Source organism: Chroicocephalus ridibundus, chromosome 8 (assembly GCF_963924245.1).
Source record: "Chroicocephalus ridibundus chromosome 8, bChrRid1.1, whole genome shotgun sequence".
NCBI classification, from domain to species: Eukaryota; Metazoa; Chordata; class Aves; order Charadriiformes; family Laridae; genus Chroicocephalus; species Chroicocephalus ridibundus.
The window spans coordinates 13,006,556-13,026,898 of NC_086291.1; the positions used below are offsets into that span (position 1 = coordinate 13,006,556).

At 46.6% G+C, this 20,343-nt stretch overlaps 1 protein-coding gene across 9 annotated transcripts in view; it reads right to left on the reverse strand.

Annotated features, from left to right (window-relative positions):
- The window catches only part of SZT2 (SZT2 subunit of KICSTOR complex), a 59,484-nt gene extending 39,148 nt beyond the window's left edge, over positions 1-20,336 (reverse strand). For all 9 annotated transcript variants that reach the window (XM_063345109.1, XM_063345111.1, XM_063345103.1 and 6 more), the window contains exons 1-15: positions 20,283-20,336; positions 19,862-19,987; positions 19,517-19,690; positions 19,012-19,182; positions 17,000-17,131; positions 14,343-14,502; positions 13,762-13,868; positions 13,368-13,578; positions 12,011-12,181; positions 6,408-6,639; positions 5,601-5,730; positions 4,168-4,310; positions 3,357-3,509; positions 2,892-3,006; positions 82-287 (exon numbers count right to left, since the gene is read on the reverse strand). In XM_063345109.1, coding sequence (XP_063201179.1) covers positions 82-287; positions 2,892-3,006; positions 3,357-3,509; positions 4,168-4,310; positions 5,601-5,730; positions 6,408-6,639; positions 12,011-12,181; positions 13,368-13,578; positions 13,762-13,868; positions 14,343-14,502; positions 17,000-17,131; positions 19,012-19,182; positions 19,517-19,690; positions 19,862-19,987; positions 20,283-20,312 — 2,261 coding nt within the window. In that variant the 5' untranslated portion in view covers positions 20,313-20,336. The remainder of the gene's footprint in view (positions 1-81; positions 288-2,891; positions 3,007-3,356; positions 3,510-4,167; positions 4,311-5,600; positions 5,731-6,407; positions 6,640-12,010; positions 12,182-13,367; positions 13,579-13,761; positions 13,869-14,342; positions 14,503-16,999; positions 17,132-19,011; positions 19,183-19,516; positions 19,691-19,861; positions 19,988-20,282) is intronic.
- Positions 20,337-20,343: the final 7 nt, after the last annotated feature.

A 20,343-nucleotide genomic window follows, 5' to 3' on the forward strand; every position in this document is an offset into this window, starting at 1 on the left:
TGCAACTGGCAGCACCATCCCCAGATCCTCCTCTCTCCCAGTTCCCAGGGTAAGAGTGCTGGGCAGGATCTCCATCACTACCTGATAAGTAGCTTCTCCAACGGTTTGTGCAGCACAACAAGGCAGGGTCTGTCTGAGAAGGCTGACTGGGCGCCAGCCACAGGTGGAGACTTGGAGGGAGAACTACTGCCAAACATTTTCCTCTTTGCTTTTGGAGTTGCCTCCTTGCTCTGGACCCTGTGGGGAAAGCGCAGCTGCAAGATTCGGTCCCGTAACTCCTCCACTATCTGTCATGGCAAAAGCAAAAGGTAAACGTGACCACCTTTGCTGGAGACATAAGCTACCTAAAATAAGTTTCCACAAGAAGAGCCTGACTAAAAAGAATGGAACACTCCTTAAATATACAGATGAGCTGGAGCTAAAGGTCATTTTACTTCTGAGGCACTAGCAAGAGCGCATCAAGATGACACAAGGCTCTTAGGTCCACATTTTAACTACTACAAATATTTTTAAAAGCAAAAGAAAGGTCCAAAAAACCCCAAAGATGATTTCAAGGCTGAAGAAATCGCCTTCCATAACTCTGATGAAAAACAAATTAATGGCATGTCAGCTCTTCCACAGAAGCAGCCTGAGTACCCACCCTCATTCCTCCCCTCCTCCTCTCCTCAACAGCCTACAATAAATGTAAACTAGTACATATAAGACAGAGACAGACTGTTCCCACAGCTGATGTGTTCCCCCACTATTACGTTCATGTGTCAAAACTTTATGGTAAAAGGTTTCAAGAGCTTAGGTTGTTTTTTAGGTTATTTTTCCAAGATACTTTCAAAATGACTTCCTGATTACTCTTTTTAGCTTTTAGCCGCTCTGAATATGGATCTACCCACACCAGCATCTGATCCCCACAATGCCCCCGTGTTTTCTTTGAAATTCCATGGTTAGGTTTCTTTTCATGATCTTTGTTCAACTCCTTTTAATTTCCATTACCATTGTAGGCAAACAGGAGAACAGCAGCTCTCCATTTCCCTCCTCAACAGTAATTATTTCAACTACTTTCCCATCATTATTATGCCTTTCGCAAGGAAAGAAATGTCCCCAAACCCAAACGTTAAGCAGAGCTCTCTTCTGCACTATGATGCCACTCGGGTCCCCTTTGTGGTTTCATACTGATAATACAGAATCGCTGGTGGTGTTTAAGCCCTCAAATCCAAGGTGTGCTATTTTACAGTTGTCAATACTGGCTTGCAGCCACCATTGTGCTGCTTAGGTGTCCACAAAACACACAGGCTGAAAGGGCAGAGAAAACCAAATAGCTTTCTGCCACCTGCAGATTTTCTCAGCTCACCACCTGCAGCTGAGTTCCCTACCCTTTGACCAGTAAAAAAGATTGGGAAAATCACAAACGGCTTCTGCTTTGGTGAGAACCCAGTACTTTTTCAATTTCCTTGCCTTGTTCCCTAAGAGTTTCTGCTTTATGATACCCCATTCCTACCCCAGATCTACAGTTGTGCCCTATATGGAGTCTCACCAAAAGCCTTCTGAAAGTCAGACTGTACCAAATGCTTTCCTTCCCTTGAACACTGGAAATTTGAAAAGCTCAACACAAAAAATCATTCCCCTTAAATAAGGCAGACTAAGTTCTACTGCCATCGTCCACACTGGGTAGCTCATCAGCCCCATGGCAGGCAAAAAAACTCTTAAAAAACAAACCAAGAAAAAGGTTGCGCATGATACAATTTATAATCTACTTGCAGCTCCTGCTGCAATGATCTGGAGCTTGCCCAGAGCTGCAGGGTATGGTGCCTGTCTCACACCTTCTTCATGAGGCAGGTATTAACTCACACCTGCCAGAGGGAACTCCTTCATAAAACCTGTTACTTGGCATTACCAGCCCATGTGTTGGCCCAGCAACCAGTGCCCAAAGCCTGGATCCCCTAAAGACATGAAAGGGCAGATCCTCCAGAGTGCCAGAGCATTTAGTGTTATCTGGGTTCATTATCTCAGAAAGAGATGGTCCTTCCTGTGTTTGTCAGCATCTCCTCAGACTAATCTAACACTAAAGCTAAGTGAGACAAACAAAAGATTTCTTTCATTAAGACAAAAGATCAAGGTTTAATGATAAACCACTTGTTTTTAACAAAAGGTTCACATAGCTTAATAGCAGGACCTATTTCTCGTACTTACTGTTTTACCTAGGAACACTTAGAATTGTCTCAGCCTTTAGAGCTGGAGAAACAGTCCGGACAGTAACCACACCTTCTGCACCTGACTAGCGCAGCACATTTCTTTTGATACAAAGAGGTTATTAAAAGTCTATCTAGCAGACTTCCATCTCTCTAAAACGTTTTCTGGGTATTACATTTTTTTCTCTCCCTGTACTGCTCATATGGGGCACTGTTCACATTATAACTCTAACTCCTCCTTGCCCAAATGATACGATATACATACGCAATTCACCACCTACTGAAGTAGATAGCCTAGGGAACATGTAGTACATCCGTCACAGAGGTCTTTACAGATGAGTCAGACAAGTACCTGCTGCTCATGACAGACAGTATTGATTGAGCTTTGGTCACAAGGATAGAATAGATAACCTTTGAGTCATTTCACTCCCCACAGTTGAATTAAGCAGTAGGAAAAAATTTAATGTGACCGGCTATTCTATTGATCTTTGCGTCTTTGGGTTTAGATCTTTCATAGCCTTAACACAGAAAGCTTTGTCCAAACTGTCCCTTTCTGTTACAGTAAATTCACACCCATCTAAGCCTTAACATAGCAGTTAGTTATCAGAGGACACCTGCCCACAGTGTTGCCTGTGATCTACCCGCCGCTTCCACATCCAGAACTTCTTGCTCTGCTCGTACCCCAGGAAGCAGCTAGCCAGCTCTCACCTTGTTCCTGGCCTGTGCAGGTGTGCCAATGGGGAACCCCAGCCGGAGAACCATGCAGGGAGCTTTGGAGATGATTCGCACCACATAAAACGAGGAAGGTGTGGGATCCTCAGAGCTAGGGAGGAGGGATTAAGACAAGGCTGAAATAGCACAGATCTTGCCACTCTGTTGAGTCAGACCAAGTGGAGGCCTGCTCCGCAGAACTCAACAGCCCACACAACTTGGCAGCAACACAGGTCAGTTCTAGTGTGCAGAACCCCCCCAGCTGGCTTCCCTCTCCCTCTGGGCTGCACCTGGAACGCAGTGGCAGCAGTTCAGAATAAGCAGGGTTTCATACCCAGTTGTCTTGCACTTATCCTCTCCTCTAGACATCTGCTTCTGGCCCATCACAGTGTACTGGTCTAACTGGATCTTTGGTCTGGCCATTTGCCTGTCCCCACACGGGACTGCTTCAGAGCCACTCACCCGTGTATCAGCTTGACGTAGGAGTAGCCCTCCACCAGCACGAAGCTGCTCCAGTCTCGCAGCAAGGAGGTGAGTGCCGAGTGAGAGATGCGGCACTGGATGGTGCTGTAGCGGCCATTGTTGCCCGGCGTGTGCAGGTGCTTGGGCACAGGCCTGCAGAGTGTGGCAGAAAGTTGCTTTAGAACCACAGTTTCTCTTCTTCCCCCAAAGCCCAGAGAGACTTTGCTACATCCATTCCAGCTCATCCTCTGACTGGTGCATCAGCCTTATTCCGCCACAGCAGCCGATACCCAAGCACCTCCCCTGCCTGTGTCTGTTGGTACCTGCCACACTCCCCGAGCGCACAGCGATCCTGCTCTCCAACTTGCAGGGAGCACACCCTGGTATTGTTTCTGTCTCCCTCCATGCAATATATGGCTATTATTCACATAACTCCGCAACTAGGACCAGCCTCAGGAAAGCAATGCCTTTGGGGAAGTTGTTTTCCAGCAGCAAACAAAAACACATGGGATAGCTCCAACTGGATGTTCCACACCCCCTACAATCAGGAAATCCAAACCCAAGAGGGACCTGAGAAACAATTTATGTTCCTGAGAACAGCCCCATTCTTGACAAAGATGACTTCCCAACCTACGGTCTCTGTCAGATAAACAAGCCTTCGCCATCCACCAGGTCCCACTAGCAACGCCCATCCCTTGGCCATAAGCACCTGCAAGACAGCTGCAACTCTGCAACTGGACTGAACTGGACGCCCTGCTTTCCCAGGCTGGCCCACACTGTGCACGTGAGCTCAGCCCTGACAGTTACATACGTGTCATGCTCCAGAAGGAGGACTATACGATGCATGTGCAGCCACCTCTGCCAGAAGTTGGCATCCATGGAAAGGATAGGCTTCCAGTAGGAGGCAAACTGGGAATGGCTTGAGTCAGACCCACTGTGCTGCAGGGATAGCACCTGAGAAAATGACAGGGCAATATTCAGCAAGAAACTGTCTGGTTCCACCCAGAGAGAGCAGAAATTTCTCTAGTGGCTGAGTTGTGTAGGTCTAAAAGGCTAGCAACATCCCTGGCTTTTGGTAACTGCCTCTCAGCGGAATAACTAAGTGCGTTCACATTGAAACAGGCAGTACAATGTAAGCAAAAATAAATTATGTCCTGAAACGTCAAGTTAATTAGGAATTTAACTACTTAGCATCAAGTAAGTCAACCATGGAAAAGATGGTATATGTAATGGTGTGCTTTCTGATTGAGAGGGGGATATATGGCTTGTGTCAGCAGAGCAATTAAACGCCGAGATAACTCATCTGAGAGTGCTCATGCAAATACGGCACCAGCAATGGGTGGCATTGGGCAACTCTAACATGTCTGTATGGTAACACTGTGATTCCACCAACTATAGCAACTCTGCTGACACAGAAATTAAGTGGTGGTTAGCCATGAGATGGGATGCTCCAGATATATTGTGGGATACATAACCCTACACAGTGAAAATTTACTAGCCAAACCTAAAGTAGTAGAGGGCTTAAGCAATAAAATTAAAGGGATAGTTCTCTTTAATTAAAGCTCCCCCAGCTTTGATATCTGCTAGTCATCTTCTATCAATGCCAAGGACACTGCTAGCAGGGAGCAGATAATATGCTAGCACTTCTGCTCAGTGAGCTTCAATGAGTTTGAATTTTGCAGTGGAAACTATTAGCTCATATTTTGTTTAGTTTCTGCTGTGCAGATGACAAGTATCTCTCTTGCACCTTCCCTATGAGTGCTCAGAGCAATGAGCGTATTAAATAATAACTATTCAGCACATCCTAGATCTTCACCTGACAGTGTTGAGCCACATCACCAGGGCATAAGACTGCCAGTAGCAACTCCACGCATGAGAGGTATTCACTGAAAAAGCATGGCAAAAATAAGCATGTCTGCCTCCTCATCAGTCTCACACATCACATCGCTACAGGAGAAGGCTTCACAGCACACCTAGGAGACTTGCTGTGGGGCTTAGAGGTGTAGCAGCAGCAATAAAGACATAAGGTGGTGTCTCAGAGTGGAAAAAGTATGGGATGGGATGTTCACAGGCGCTGCATTGCACCTGAACTCTCTTACTGAGCAGAACAAAGAGCAAGAGACGAAGCCAGAGAGTTACAGACAATCTCGATTGCCTGTTGGGACTCAGCATCCCCTGGTGCAAGATAGAATAGGCAAGAGGGAAAACCTATCCCACAATAAATGGGAGAGAGAGGGAACATACCGGAGTGGTGGAGCCTGGGGGGATGTAGAAGAGAGGCACCCCATTCTTGGTGCTCTCAGGAATGGTGAAATGTTCTGGAACTGTGTCAAAAGACTGCAGATGAACCAACATCTGATCTGTCTGGTTGATGCTGCAAGAGAAGAGGCAGTTAGCCACAAAAGTCCACGCTGTCCCTCTTGCTGCTCCAGTCAGCCCAGTGCCTGCACACACAGCACTCCCTATGTTTTGGGAGCCCATCTACACCAACACAGCTTTCTAGGGCAATGATGGGATTCAACGCCCAATTGTTATGTTAAAGCCTGTTAAAGAAGTTCAAGTGTAACAGCCTAATATACAAGGAGGATAATAGGAGGTGGGAATGAAGTGCTAGAAAGGGAATCTGCCAAATAGCAGGGAGTAACAGTCACCCTGGCCAGGAAATGGTTATAGCCCACAGGCCCTTCAGGACTAGAGACATGAGGTGTTGTTCCTTGTGTGACCATGACGCACAGCTGCAAGGCTGTGCTGTAAAAGCACATCACCTCCATGGGACGGCAGTCAGAGCTGAGGTTTGCATCACAGGATCAGGATTCAGGGGCAGCAATACCGTCACCATGAAGCCATCTTACAGACCAGGTCACAGGCCACCTCGAGTCTTTTCCTTGGCTAGATGGCAAGCTTGTCACCAGTCATGCCACCTCCTCAGAGCATATTCCTTTGGGACCCTGGGTTCAGACGGCCACCTGCATAACCCATGCCCAGCATGCCAAGGAAGTAATTTCTTGGTTCCATCAGACACTGGGAACTGCTGGGGATGGTCCGGCTCACCTCTGCAAGGTGTTCCAGAAGCGTCGGATTACTGTAGTGCGGTACAGACTGGTGATAGGCTTCCTCATGGTGCAACTGATGTCATGCAAGATGTCATAGCTTCCCTCCATCGTCACCTCCACCCATGTGCTGCGCTTTGATGGGTCCAGGGGCCAGGGTGTCACAGCTAAGTACTCTATCCTCATGTTATGCTTCCAGAGCAGCACTAGTTTCACCTCCAGCTGAGACCCACCTGCATGGGAGCAGAGGGGTAAGTTTAAGTTCTTGTTTGGTACACAGCTGAGCTTTATCTCTGACCAGGGACTCATGAATACTGTGAGATTGTTCGACCGCTGCAAGCAGGACATGATCTAACAACTGTTTGCTCTAGCTGAAGTTGTTCTCTCTTCTAGCCAACAGAGGGAGGCTTTGCTTACGCAGCAGCACTTGGTGAACACTTCTTTAAACATACGTGTAGTATCTACACTAGAGAAGGCAACTGAAATTCAGGGGAGGTGCCGACATTTGCAATGGGCTCTCTTCTTCACAGCCTCATCTTTGTTTCCAAGATGCTTTCTACAGATAAGCAGGGCCTTTAAGCTATAAAGCTTTATCATCTGCACTCTGCAGAGCTGATCTATCCCACTGCAGAAACATAGGCATTTGGACATGATGGGCCTAGATCATAAACAACCTGGAAGGTGATGCCCAATTCTTGAATTAAATTCTATGTTCTTCCTGCACAGACAGTATTTCATGTAGTCTAGAACTTCAAGCATCAAAAGCTTCTCACCATGTTTACCCTCTTCTCCTCCCAAAGTTAAGAATGACTATTCACCCATTCTTCAAACTGTACATTTTTTACCTTTTTCTTTAGGCAGGCCATTGCACGTCTAGCAAGATTAACACAAACACCTGATAGCAAGCATTACTGAGCCAGAAAAGAAGAAAACTGTCACAGTCCTGCTGACTGGGCATGTGTATTTGTACTGAAACAACCCAGGGAAACACATGACTTTCTGTAACAGTGCCACGCTGCTCTTTCAACTGCTCAATCATCTATTCTGATGTCCAGCCTGCTCTATAGTTTGTTGGACTTGCAGCATTTGTGAGATAAGTGACTGGATGCGCTGGAAACCGTCCGAACAGGTCATCAGCCTGGATCCTATGTTTCCTGCAGAGTTGCATCTGCTGCTGTCACAAGCATATCGTGCCATCCCCATCACAGGTTGATTACACTCCATTTTAAAGCCACCTTGCTTTTTGCTCCCATGGTGCCTGCTGGGAGGCTCCCTCAGAGTACTCCTCTCTCGTCAATGTTTAGAAGAAACCTTCCAGAGTACATGCCAAATTCCTGCCCGGCTGTTCTTTTGATTAATTTTTTTTTATTCTGAGAAGCTTCATTTCCATAACATTGACAAGGAGCATGCACTAGGGGGAGAAATCCTTACCCAGTTTCAGCTGTTACTGTGCAGGTTAAACCCCTCCATAGTCATCAGCCTGTGACAGACTACCCATTCCCCTCAACAGTCCCAGACCTTTCTGCATCTCAAGAATTCATCTTTCCTGAACAAAGATGATCAAAGGTGTATACTATATTTCATCTGAGGGAATACTGGGATTTTACTTAAGGTCAGTAATATTTTCCACAATGGGTGCTTTGCGTTACTATAAATGCATTTGCCAGGGTTGTAACATCTGTTGTTTCCGTATGAAGATTGCCTAGTTTATCAGAGAGGCTAAACAAGAATTTATAAATTTGTCTCTTTCCATTTCATACTGTCACCTCACTCTTATTGCTTTAGTGGTCATTCACTGCTTTCTGCACAATATTTTGGTTCTCATAAGAAAGCCTTTCTAATTCATCAACAGCAAACACGATAAGTAAATTCCTGCATTTTTTGCCTAGATCATTAATGAAAATATTTCCTACTTCCACCTGTGTTTCCATTAGTCATTCTGGCTTCACTCCTACAATCCAACACAAGCAAAACCAAAAACACAGGCAAAATATTTGCTTAGTTTGAAGTCATAGCTAGATGAATCTTTAGCTTGTTTTTACTGCAAAGCAATCTATTTATGGTTCTTGACTTTATAACTAATACAATTTTTTGCTGCTTTGATTTCTGTCATAAAGTCCAGCTCTAGTTTTTCAGAAAGCTCAGTTTGGTTGTCCTCAGTGTCGGGAATTGGGAAGACATTCTCACTGGTCAGCTCATGCCCAGCCATTTTTTGTGCTGGACTGATTCACAGAGGAAGAATGAGGTCTTGAAAAATGTCCTCTAGGTTCCCTTCAACACACAGCAACACAAAATGGCCAGTGAGAATTTGTTTTTGTTACAGAGTACAGTCCTCTGACATTGTCCCAGAAAGAAACAGGAGAGGAGTTCGAGCTCCATCACACGCCACAGCCCCATGGCTTCTCAGACACAGCTTCTTTCCCTTCCCTACCTTCCAATCCTCCCCCTTTCACAAGCACTTCTGCATTCCTAGCTAACCATAGTAGCCTTCTAAATGCCTAAATGTCTGAAATCAAATAGCGAGGGTTACCAGAGCACTTATAAATATCACAAACAACTTCTCCAGGCAACTCTGAGCACAAAGCTAGCTATTTATTCTATTTTGCCTTTGGCAAACTGAAGCAGAAAAGCGACAGTGTTAAAGTCCACAACTGCACTCTTTCCTCTTGCTTCACAGCCAGCTGGCTCCTTAACAGCCTTTAGTTTGCAAGTTTTGGCAAAAGCTTTTGGCAATCCAGGTTAATTAACTGTTCTTTGTCATACACTTCTCTACAGAATGGCCCAGAGAGCCCCGATTAGCCAAACACGCTTTTCCTTAGTGCAGAATGTCTAAATGTCTTGATCTTTTATGAATTCTACTTTAAGATGTTAGTTCAACAATTTTTCTGATCACAGCCAGCAACTCCCCAGAGCATTTAACCTTTCCAAAATATAAGTAACATTATCTGCTACTATTCTGAAAGCCGGCACAGAAATACACACTGTATTTTTGACAGCTCAGACATTTCATTTTTAAATTCCTTCTAAAAAAAACTTCATCAAAATACACAGAAAGCACTTTTGGCTCAGGGAGCCCCTGAGCCGCAAAGGGCTAGAGTGCTCAAAGGAAAGAAAAAGGAAAGGAGAAAGAAGGCATCATGTACTTTTACCCTATTCTTACTCCCTCCTGCGCACCTGCCCATAGCTATTCACCACAGAAGGCAACTCTGATCCAGTGCAGCTGCTCTTCTGCTCTCTGCTCTTGTAAAAATGGAAGACCAGTCCATTTATGGTTCCAAGGGCTAAAAGGTGGTGGGAAGAGACCTAGAGGAAAGTGCAGGGAGCATGGTGAACATGTGGTGATATTTCTGATACATTCTTCCAGACGCCAGAATTTGCTGCTTTATGATATCCTGAGCCAGAGGTTTTAGCTACACCTTTGTGCAAAAAGGTACAACAGGGATTTGTCTGATTGCTTTTTGAACGATTCATGCCGCTACCTCTTCCAGCATTTCTATATAGGACTTCACAGTCACTAACAGCAATTCACCATTGCTGCCAGATTAAAGAAAGGCTTTTTCTCCGGCCTGTCCAAACTGTAAATGAACTGGTGCATAGGAGGACAAAAGACACAATACTGAGCGCAGCTTGGACAGGAACTGACTTGTTGGACTGTTTCATACACATTCCTAGACAAGGAGAGTGCAATGGACCTAATCTGCCTGGATTTAAGGGAAGTATCTCATGCCACACCAGGAGATTAGTGAAAGTAATCTACAGACATTACTAGAAGAGCTGTCTCAATTGAAGACCTTACAGATTCTTTTAATCAAAAACTCCTGAAACATGAAATTAGGGATATTCCTGGAAGACCAGCTTCAGAAATTAACCCACCTAATGTGACTGTCAGCAACTTTCCCAAAAAAGCTGGTTTAGATCCATTCAGTTTGTAAGAAGCATCAAGCCCAAAGAACTGCAATTCCCAGTCATAGCATGGGAATAGCGAGCTGAACTAAGTAAGGTGAATTTAAGAGTAGCATTATGTGAAGAACAGCACATTGAGGGACTACTAAACAAACAAACAAAATCCAATAAAAAACCCCTAGGGACTCATCAGCTGGAAGCAAAGGTGCAGGAAAGACGCAGGGATTTCTGCGCTAACAATGCTATGCAATCATGGAGAAAGCTCAGGTGATTCCCGGTCTATCAGATATGGTATTTTACTTCAGAAGCAGGGAAGTGTTAGCATTACTGAACAAGGCACCGAAGAAGCCACATTTACAAGAGTCTTAACTGTTTCAAGAAATATGAGACCAAACTGTGAAAAACTAACTGCAGGGAAAAAAAAAAAAAGTGCTGTTAAGTTAAAGAACAGAAGAGAAAGCCTGCTCTTACAAAAGGAGGCTGAAACATTGGCTTGCTTAACCTGCCAAAAAGAAGGTTACAAGGAGAAAGGCATTGTTCTTAAATATGTTTATGCAATGCCAGAGCAGGAGGATAAACTTAATTAAGGATAATAAGTCACACAGGTCTAATTTGGTCTGAGGGAGTTTAGAAAGGAAGCTAGAAAAAGAGAAATGAAGCTCTGGGACAATCTTCCAAGCAGCGCACTGGCGTAAGATGTTTACATAGTTCTAAGGCAGATCACTGTAAATTCATATAAAACATCATATGGCAAGTTTGGAATGATTTTGGAGTTATATCACAGACACTGATTTTCTGATACAAAACATATTTTGTGTACTAACATCCCAAAAAGAATAGTGAAGACACCGGATCACTGTGTGATGTACACGTTTATCCTGTGTTTTAAGAATCCCATCCTCCAGGCTTTCTGCTGGTCATTGCAAAGGTCATGAATAATTTCTTCTCTTGCTTGCAATTCATAACTTGCATTTGGATTTTCTCATCCCCCCTTCAGATAAAGCACTAGCCACAGCTGGAGATGGAAAGTTAGGTAGGGCTTACTGGCAATCCTTGGGATACTCATACCCCTCAAGGTCCTCAGTCAGTGACTAGTTCTCACACTCCAGGTGCCATAATCTCTAGCGACTCAGATGAGAGAACAGGACCACTGGATGGTTTTTATGTTCTTCTAGTATCGGTCCTGGTCCTGACTGATCTGGCATTTTCACTTAACAATATCCTTGTTTCTCCCTATTTCTTCCTTTGGAAAAATATAGTTTGGAGGCATTAAATCTGTTGTGCCAAAGGGTTCAACTTTGTGTTAGTATTTCAGAGTGCATCTAAGCAAAGGACTAGGAACATATGAAAAAAGGAAAAGTATAGAGGAAATTCCAGAAAACTCTGCAAAGCCCCAAGTTCTGTCACTAGTTTCCCTGCAACTGCAGGGACTCATTTCCAAGATAGAGGGTCATGATCTGTCTGTCCCTCCCCAGGCACTTACAGCTACAGACGATGAGCCTGGCAAGTGCAAAAACTACACAACAATACTGGACAGTCCTGCGTCAGGCAGTTGTTTACAAAAAGAAACTTAAGAGTTTGGAGAAAATGGCTCCTTCCTCCACAATACCAACCATGCTGCTGAGATGGCAGACCCTGCACTTTCCTCTAAAGAGCCGAGAACAGAGTCCTATCTGAGCCTCCAGCCCCCAGCGCAGTCACCTTTCGTGATGTTGACCTCACGGATGCTGTAGCCCTCGCGCAGCCGGACTGAGACAATGCTCACGAGGTCAGCGTGCACCTCCTTCTCAGTGTGCTTCTTCCTCCTCATTGCTAGAGCAGGGTTGCTGCTTGCAGACACCAGGTGCTCATTGAACAGTCTGTGCTGGGACACTGCAAATGGCAGACATGGGGTTGGTGAGAAAGCAACTCCCCTGCTCCTCGTCCTACAACAACAGCCCTCCCAAAGTGCTTTACAAAAGCCCTCAGGAACACTCATGGGCCTGAAGAACAGTATAGCTTTCAGGCATCACTTACACCCACTCCTGATTCCGCAATGCGGCAAACAAGTCCACTAGCATGGTCAAGAGGCCTGGGAAAGGGGCTGGGTGGGGTGCCAGGCCCTGCTTCCTCTGGGACAGCCTTTGTGACAAGGCACACTTTGGAGTTACACATTGAGCCTAGAGAGGCAGAAACTGCACAGCCGTTGCAATAGTCACACAGCAAGCTTTTCCCTGGAAAACCCTGAATTCCCAGGTGCTTTCTGAAAGGTACCAGGATGTGGAAACCTTGAGTTTAAACCACTCACACCTGATCTTTTTAAGATTCAATGTTTCCAAATCCCAGGCCAGCTCTCTTCAAACTTGCCACTGTATGCAGCTTCTGCTGGCAAGTTACAGAAAGCCAGGGCATGAGAGGGTGTTTCCACATTTTACTGGTAACTAATCTCTCCTGGCATTCTCTCAGTCACTAACATTCGCAAAATAAGAACAACCAAGAGAGGCATGTGGGATGGTTCTCAGGGGTCTAGTTTTTCAATCCAAACTGCCATCTGCAAGCCCAATTAGGACAAGCTCTCCAGAACATCCCCGTCTGTGAGCTAGCCAGTGTACAGGAAAGGTCAGATGAGAGCTTCTCACCCCCTCCAAGCTCCAACACAGCAGGCCTAACTGCAGTTTTCTGAGTGAAGTCCACAGAAAGGGGAATGGTGCAAAACGGGCCATTAGTTTTCCACCCAGTTCCTGTAATCAGGAGGGGACTCACAGATGAGGCTGCACAGCTCAACAGTGCCCAGAGTCTACAGGAGGCATGGAGCTCTGTGGGGTCCAAGATATTGAGCACCCTCAGGGCCCTCCTTCTCACACAGGCACAAGTGTACAACATGGCCCGCAAGAGAAGGCAGCACTCTTGCCAAAGCACACAGACTGCTGCCTTTTCCTCGCCTCCGTAATACTCAGAATGGCCCGGAGGGGACAAGGGAGAGCATCAGCATAACCAAGCCTGGGGCTGTCACCCCAAAGAGAGGGGTGCTGTAAGACATCTATCCATCTGCTGGAAGGAGGACATGCGCACTCCTCACCGCAGTAGTATTCTGGATTCAGGGACTCCCCAGTACGCAGAAAGGAGTACAGCAGAAATGCCTTGTGATACACATTCAGATCCAGGCTCAGGGGATCCAGCTCAGGGCACGTGGAGAGGTAAGCACCAAAAGTGGCCATGGCGATGAATTTCATCAGTTCCACATTGGGAACGTGGCCAAAGCTGCAATCGTATGAGTAGACACCGCCCACCTACAGGATGGATAAAGAAGATACCTGAGAGAGTACAGCATTGCTGAGGACAAGGGAGAGAACCAGTAAAAGCCTCAGACGGGCAGGCAAGTCCCCTCTGGAGGTGAACGCTACTGACAGCAACTCACCTCCTTCCCTCTTGCAGGCAGCTGCCCGCACACTCACTGCTAACAGCAGACATACCTGTACAAAGGAGCAGGCCACAGTGCCACTGCGGAGCTGGTTGAGTAAAGTCTCGCACACAGCCACATCAGGGACACTAGTCACACCATCCGTAATTATTATTATACCTGTAAAGAAGGCAGTATCTTAGTGCATTCTCCATCTCAACCAGATACCACTCTCCAGCTATATCCACCAGGGATGAAATTTAGGTAGGGCAAATTAGAAAGGAAAATCCTGAGCTTGGTTTATAGCTTTCAAGGTGTTCTGGAGCTCGCAAACTTCCCAACTAGGTTCAGCAAAGTCTTCCGGGTGGGCACAGCTCTGCACACCTTGGGCTGTTCTGAGCAACAGTCATGGCTGTTCTTCCTCACAAACTCCCTAACACCGACACATGGCACGTGGTGCAATGTTGTTCTCTTCCCCATTCCCACCACAAGAATTTGCCCACAGAGCGCAGAGCAAAAGCAGCTGTTGAGATTTCATCCCTACCAGAAGGGTCCATGCACCAGCCCTTCTAAAATTAATCTCAGCCTAAGGCAGGAGGAATACAACTCTTCGCAAACAACTGGGCAAACCTTAACCCAGAGGATGAAGCCAACCTGCGCTGGAGTTGGAGGGCAGCAGCTGCAGTGCTAGGATCCCCTGCCGGACCATGCTGACAAGGCCAACATCAGCAGTGACAACAGACACACTGGGCTTCCTCCCAGATGACTCCTGCACATCACCAGGGCTCTCTTGGCTCAGGGGTGACAAATCCACCTGGAAAAGCAAAAAAAACGCAACAAACCACAAAGCTCCATGGGGCAGGCTTCAACCTAGCTCTAGTTCTCACTCTCCCAAAGTGCCTTCAGTCTAGCAGCCCCATGGTACCACAGCCCTGGAACACTTCAGCAGACTACACTTCTAGCTTTAATTTCCAGGTGCTCTCAAAGTCACTTGGGCCCCTTAGAACAGCTGGACAAGGCTGTTTGGGGGTGGAGGAAGAGGATAGCATGCTCAGAGCTTTATTATAAGCTGATTTCTCACAGAAGGGGAAACATGAAACATTTTGGGGTCACTAAAGCTCCTCTGCAGAGCAAAGCAGTTCCGAACTAAAGAGACAGTGAATACTACTTCTTTCCTTGTCATTTAGCAGAAGATGCAGCTATTCAGCAGCTATTCAAGCAAAGCCCAGAAACACTGGAGAGGCAGACACAGCTATGCCTCGTTTATGAAGCACTGCAGCAGAGGGGGTAAGGAGCCTTCCAAGGACAAAGTCTAGTGCCTATATATTTAACTCTGTTCAAACAGCACTCGTTATGCAGCGCTGATATAAGCAAATGTAGGTAGGCTTCTCCTGCATCTTCTATGAAAAACATCCCCCAGGCAAAGCCCGAAATTTGTATAATTACACTGGTGAGGAACGTACTGCATTCATAGTCCCCTCATCTCCAGAAAGCTCTGGCAGTTCAACCCTTTAATAAACTACTGCTTCATTTTCACTGCTAATACAGAGACTGGGCAAGACCCTCCCCTGCAAAGCTACAGATGATTGGAGCTGGGAAAAGAAAATTAGAACTAACTAAACTTTTGTTCTGCACAACTGGGAGCAGTCTGTGGCTGTGAGCAAAAAAACCTGACTATCCATCAATTTAATTTACCAGATGCCTTAAATTCAGACACTTGTTGACAATGACACAGCTAATGCAACTTCAAAAGTAAAAAAAGTTTCAGTCCCTGCCCTTGCCCTGGGGCCTCCCACCTCCACCCCACAGCCTGCAGCAGGATTCGCCAGTCCTTCCGGCCTGCAAGCGCGTCTCTCTCCCTCATTTGCATGGAAGAAGTTATGGGGTAGTTTACCATGAGAGAAATACCGCAGCAGGCAGGAATGCATACAAAGCACTGCAAAAACACCAGTTGGACACACTGATAAAAGGTATTTACTTCCTGCAATCCTCTTTCTGTTCCAGGACCGACAGTCCTGTCAAAGGTATATTTCTATTCAAAGATATAAATTTCAGCTAGAATATGAAATTTGAAGCACTTCAGATATGCAACTGAAACAGATGACCAGTAGCCTCTTGCTCATGAGAATTATTTTTCTCTTTGCCCGAACTCTAATAACTAACGCTAAATAAGAACTAAATAACATCAGTCAGGCCAATAATGCCTTTGACTGCAAGACGGGTGCCCATAGATATGATTGTGACTGCCATGTGAAATTGTGAGTATCACAACGTAACTTCCTTCCTTTCCAAGATCAGGAGAGATGATCTTGATGAGAAATCCATAGACATTCTGAATTCCTAGACTCTCACTTTTAATTTCATCCTAAGCTTTATTTTATAGTGCTATCATTAACTTACTGATACCATGGCTACTACACAGCATCTCCCACAGATTTCAAGGAGTATTAGAAGCTGCACTGTCTGTTTATTCAGTTTCATGGTCAGTTTTTTGTGGTAACAAGGAAGTATTTTCATTAAAGAAATGTAACAAGGGCCAAGGGCATATTCACAGCTATTTATAGAGTAACGATATGAGCATAATCACCGCTCCCACCATCTTCTTTAGAGAGAAAGTGCACCCTACAGTTTGTCCCATGATATACAAGAAGTCAGGCTGCTTTACTGCACAATGATCTTGGGGAAGATAACCATTCTCATCAGTCCTTCTAAACACTTACTGGTTCTGCTTTCATAGAATCATAGAATCTTCATGATTGGAAAGGACCTTTGAGATCATCGAGTCCAACCATACACACACGAAAAAACCCAAGCCCCTACAATCTCTGCCACTAGAGCGTGCCCTGAAGTGCCAAATCTACACGTTTCTTAAATACCTCTAGGGATGGTGACGCAACCACCCCCCTAGGCAGGCTGTTCCAGTGCCTGACCACTCTTTCAGTAAAGTAATTCTTCCTAATATCTAACCCAAACCTCCCCTGCTGCAACTTCAGACCATTTCCTCTGGTCCTGTCATTATTCACCTGGGAGAAGAGGCCAACACCCACCTCTCTACAGCCTCCTTTCAGGGAGTTGTAGAGGGCAATGAGCTCTCCGCTCAGCCTCCTCTTCTCCAAGCTAAACATGCCCAGCTCCCCCAGCCTTTCCTCAGTGTTTACATCTCATTACTGGATCCCACAAAGTTATCTTACAAACTCCTTAGATGTTCCTTCTCCAGACCTACACTGCTGTTCCTCTTGCCACCCTGGAGGGGCCTCAGAGTGCAAATCTCCAGGGATGCAAGAGACCCCAACCACTTCCGCCCTCCTTACCTGCGGTTTGGGTTCATACTGTTGCTGGAGCATCTCTGCCACTTTGTTCTCAAAGGCACATAGCTGTGTGTAAACTTGGTGCAGAAAGGCCTCTCGCTTCGTCTCATCCAGCTGACAGCCCTGGAATAGTACCTGGCCCAAGGACACGCATGTCAGTCATCAAGTTAAGGTTTTATAGTAGCAGCCCCCAAGATGGTACACAGGAACACAGTTCTGCTCGGTGAAGTTCAGACACGTCCCTGAAAGTACAGGTACAGCACAGACCTCTTCTCACTATTCCTGCTCAGGGTCAACTGCCTGTGAGCAGCAGTGTCTCAGAGCATCTGCAGTGCACTCCGCAGCAGACGCTCACATCACTCCTTGGGAAATCTCCTTGAGCAAGAAATTTCTACCTCGTTTGCCTTCTTCCAGGATAAGCAGTTGACAGGAAAAAGCGATGCAGGATCCCTGTTAGAAGCCATTAACTCTGGTCTGAAGTTTCTAAGGAAGGCCTGTTTGTTCTAATCTAACTCATCTATGGACTGATCCAATTACCTTCCAGTAAGTGGCTGGATAAAGGAAGAGCAAATTGAAATAAAGAAAAGAAAAAATTAGACTGGATTTTCCAAGAGAGGCTGAGTGATGTGACAGAGGGAGCCTGCCACCACAGAAACTCCCCAAGCTGACAGACATGACACTTGCATTTACAGACGCCACCGCTGTCCACAACCAGGAGGCAAAGAAGACACAACGTACAGACAAAGCTCAACAGATTGATGGGATTCTACATGTTATCCACATTCCCTCAGCCTCAGATGGGCAAGACCTCACAGCAACATAGCAAAACTAAATGATTACAATACAGACAGGCTTTCCTGGATGAGTGATACACATATGTGCCTTTTCCTCCACCAAAGGAGCATAAAGCTTATCCAGCAGTACTCAGAGATTACAGTTCCTGGCCTCAAACAATAAAGAGGGATCCAAAGAAGAAAAATGTTGCAACTTCAGAGTGCTCAATTTAGTGTAAACAGGGGAGATACCAAGGCAAAGCATGATGGTGTCTGCAGGATAGCTGGACAAGATGACACACTAAACATCATTGGCAAATGGAGAAAATTCCTGCTACACTTTGGTAGGACTTAGGAACGGACCAAAGTGAGGGTCATGCTCTTCAAGCACTGTACAAACCGTTAAAGGCTACAGCCTCATAGAAGGCTTGGGCAGAGGCAGGTGGGGGAGAGAGAGGGAGAGAACAAGCATAGACTAACAGGCTCATCTTGTTACCACCCACTTTCCCTAGTATTAGCAAAGGGATGAAATACACCACCCAAAACATGAAAATAAAGTGAAAATACTGTGAGGTGGAACGAACCAATACAAGAAGGATAAACTTCAAAAACCACACTGGCACCATAAACCAGACTTCAATTTATTAAACAGACCTGCCACGGTTCAAGTAAAATCTCACTGATAATCTAAACAATGGGGCTGGCTGCTCTCTCAAGCAAGGAGAAATATTCGTACCAGTGTAAAAAAAGAGCAAGGTTTGTAGGAAGAGGCAATTATCTTTGAATAAACCACTGCTACACAGATGAAGCAGGCAGACAAGCTTTTGGGCACACCAGCTCTTCTTGAATGCTTCAAGCTAATTGTAACAGGCCAAAAAGAATTAGTCAACAGAAATTAAAAAAAAAAAAACAAACAACAACAAAACAAAAACAACAAGCACACATTCATCATGAGGGAAATATTCCCTGTTGCCCAACTCTAAGACCGTGCCTGTGGGCGGCATTCTCTGCTGGGCCCTGCTCCCCCAGGAGAAACCTCTGCTTCCTGCCCAGAAAGGAGAAGCTGCTCAAACACACTTCCCCACCACACCAGGTTGCACATTTTAATGAGACAAGTCTGCAGCATCACAGATAACAGAGCCCAGCTACCACACGTCCCCACTTTCCTCTGCATTCACAGGAAGCCCATACAGCGAGCTGCTCAACACGCTGAGCCGTGCCAAGGGAGAGGCTGAACTTTACCTGATGGGACTGCAGGCCAATGATAGAGGAATACGCCTGGATGGTGACGAAGATCTCTGGCTGGTAGATAATGTCTGAACCAGGGATTCGAAAGGGTCTTAACAATCCCACCAAGCATCGGGAAAGGGCATGAAACACTTCATCAAAAATTATCTCCCCTGTTGAGTCATCCTATGGAAACAGAGTAAGGGAACAGCTTTTTCATCTTCTAGGACTTTCAGTCTCATTGCTGGTTGCCTCACCATGCACAGCCAACAGCAAACATCCTTCTGCAATGGCAGCTGGATTCAAATGACAGGTGACTCTCTTCACAGGAGGGAGACAGTGCATTGAGCAGAGAAATGGGATCTGCCATTAAGCTGCCTAGCTAGGAGCACTGCATGCCTCCCTCCTGTGAAAAGAAAGACTTCTGCAAAAGTTAAGAGAGGAATAAGCCTTCTCAGCAAATAGAAATGAGTCCAGCCTTTTAACACAGAACACCCAGAGAGGCAGTTTCTGCACTTACCACGATCCCTGTGGAAGGGCTCAGATCAAGCTCAATCACAAATCGGTACTGGCGGGCCAGGAAGGTGACCCGTGTAGAGGGCACAAGGAGATAGGGCCTGGGCTGGACAGGCTCATCTGGCTGCCACCCATTAGGCAGGATGCTGAGAACATCAAGTTCATTTTCTGACTTTACCTAAGAGAACAAGTTAAGTGGTGAGAGAACGTCAAGCCGAGTCAAAGTAAGAATCAGAGAAAGGAACTGGGTTAAAATGTTCTGCAGGGTCCAGCTGCTCATGAGTGGTACGGAGCCAGCTTGCCACATCACACTGTGGTGACACCATCCAGCCTTGGGGCACCAACTCACCAGCTCGGGCTCGGGCACAGCCCAGATGACCTGATGGAGCCGGCTGAGGACCCAGGCGAGGCGCACGTTGCGGGAGATGCGATAATCTTTCTTCATCAGCAGGAAGACATGCCCGGCCTCCTCCACCTGTAGCGGGAGCACAGCGGCCCAGGTCACCCCGGGGCCCGGTGAGCACCCCAGGCGGGCACCCCGGGCAGCACACCCCTGGGCTGCTGCAGCCCCGCATCCCTCGCCTTGCCCCACAGGCCAGGCCAGGCCAGCCCCCTGCTCCCCACCGCGGGCCACCCCTCACCTCCCTCCCTCCCCCCCCTTCTGCCCCCGGCTCCCCCCTCCCCAGCTCAGCCCTGCCCCCGACCCACCCTCGGCTCCCCGATTCCCCTCTCCCCAGCCCGGCTCAGCCCTGCCCCCGGCCCGTTCCCACCTCCGAGTCGGGCCTCTCGGCGGCCGCCATGTCCGGCGCGGCCCCGCCCCGCGCCCTCTGA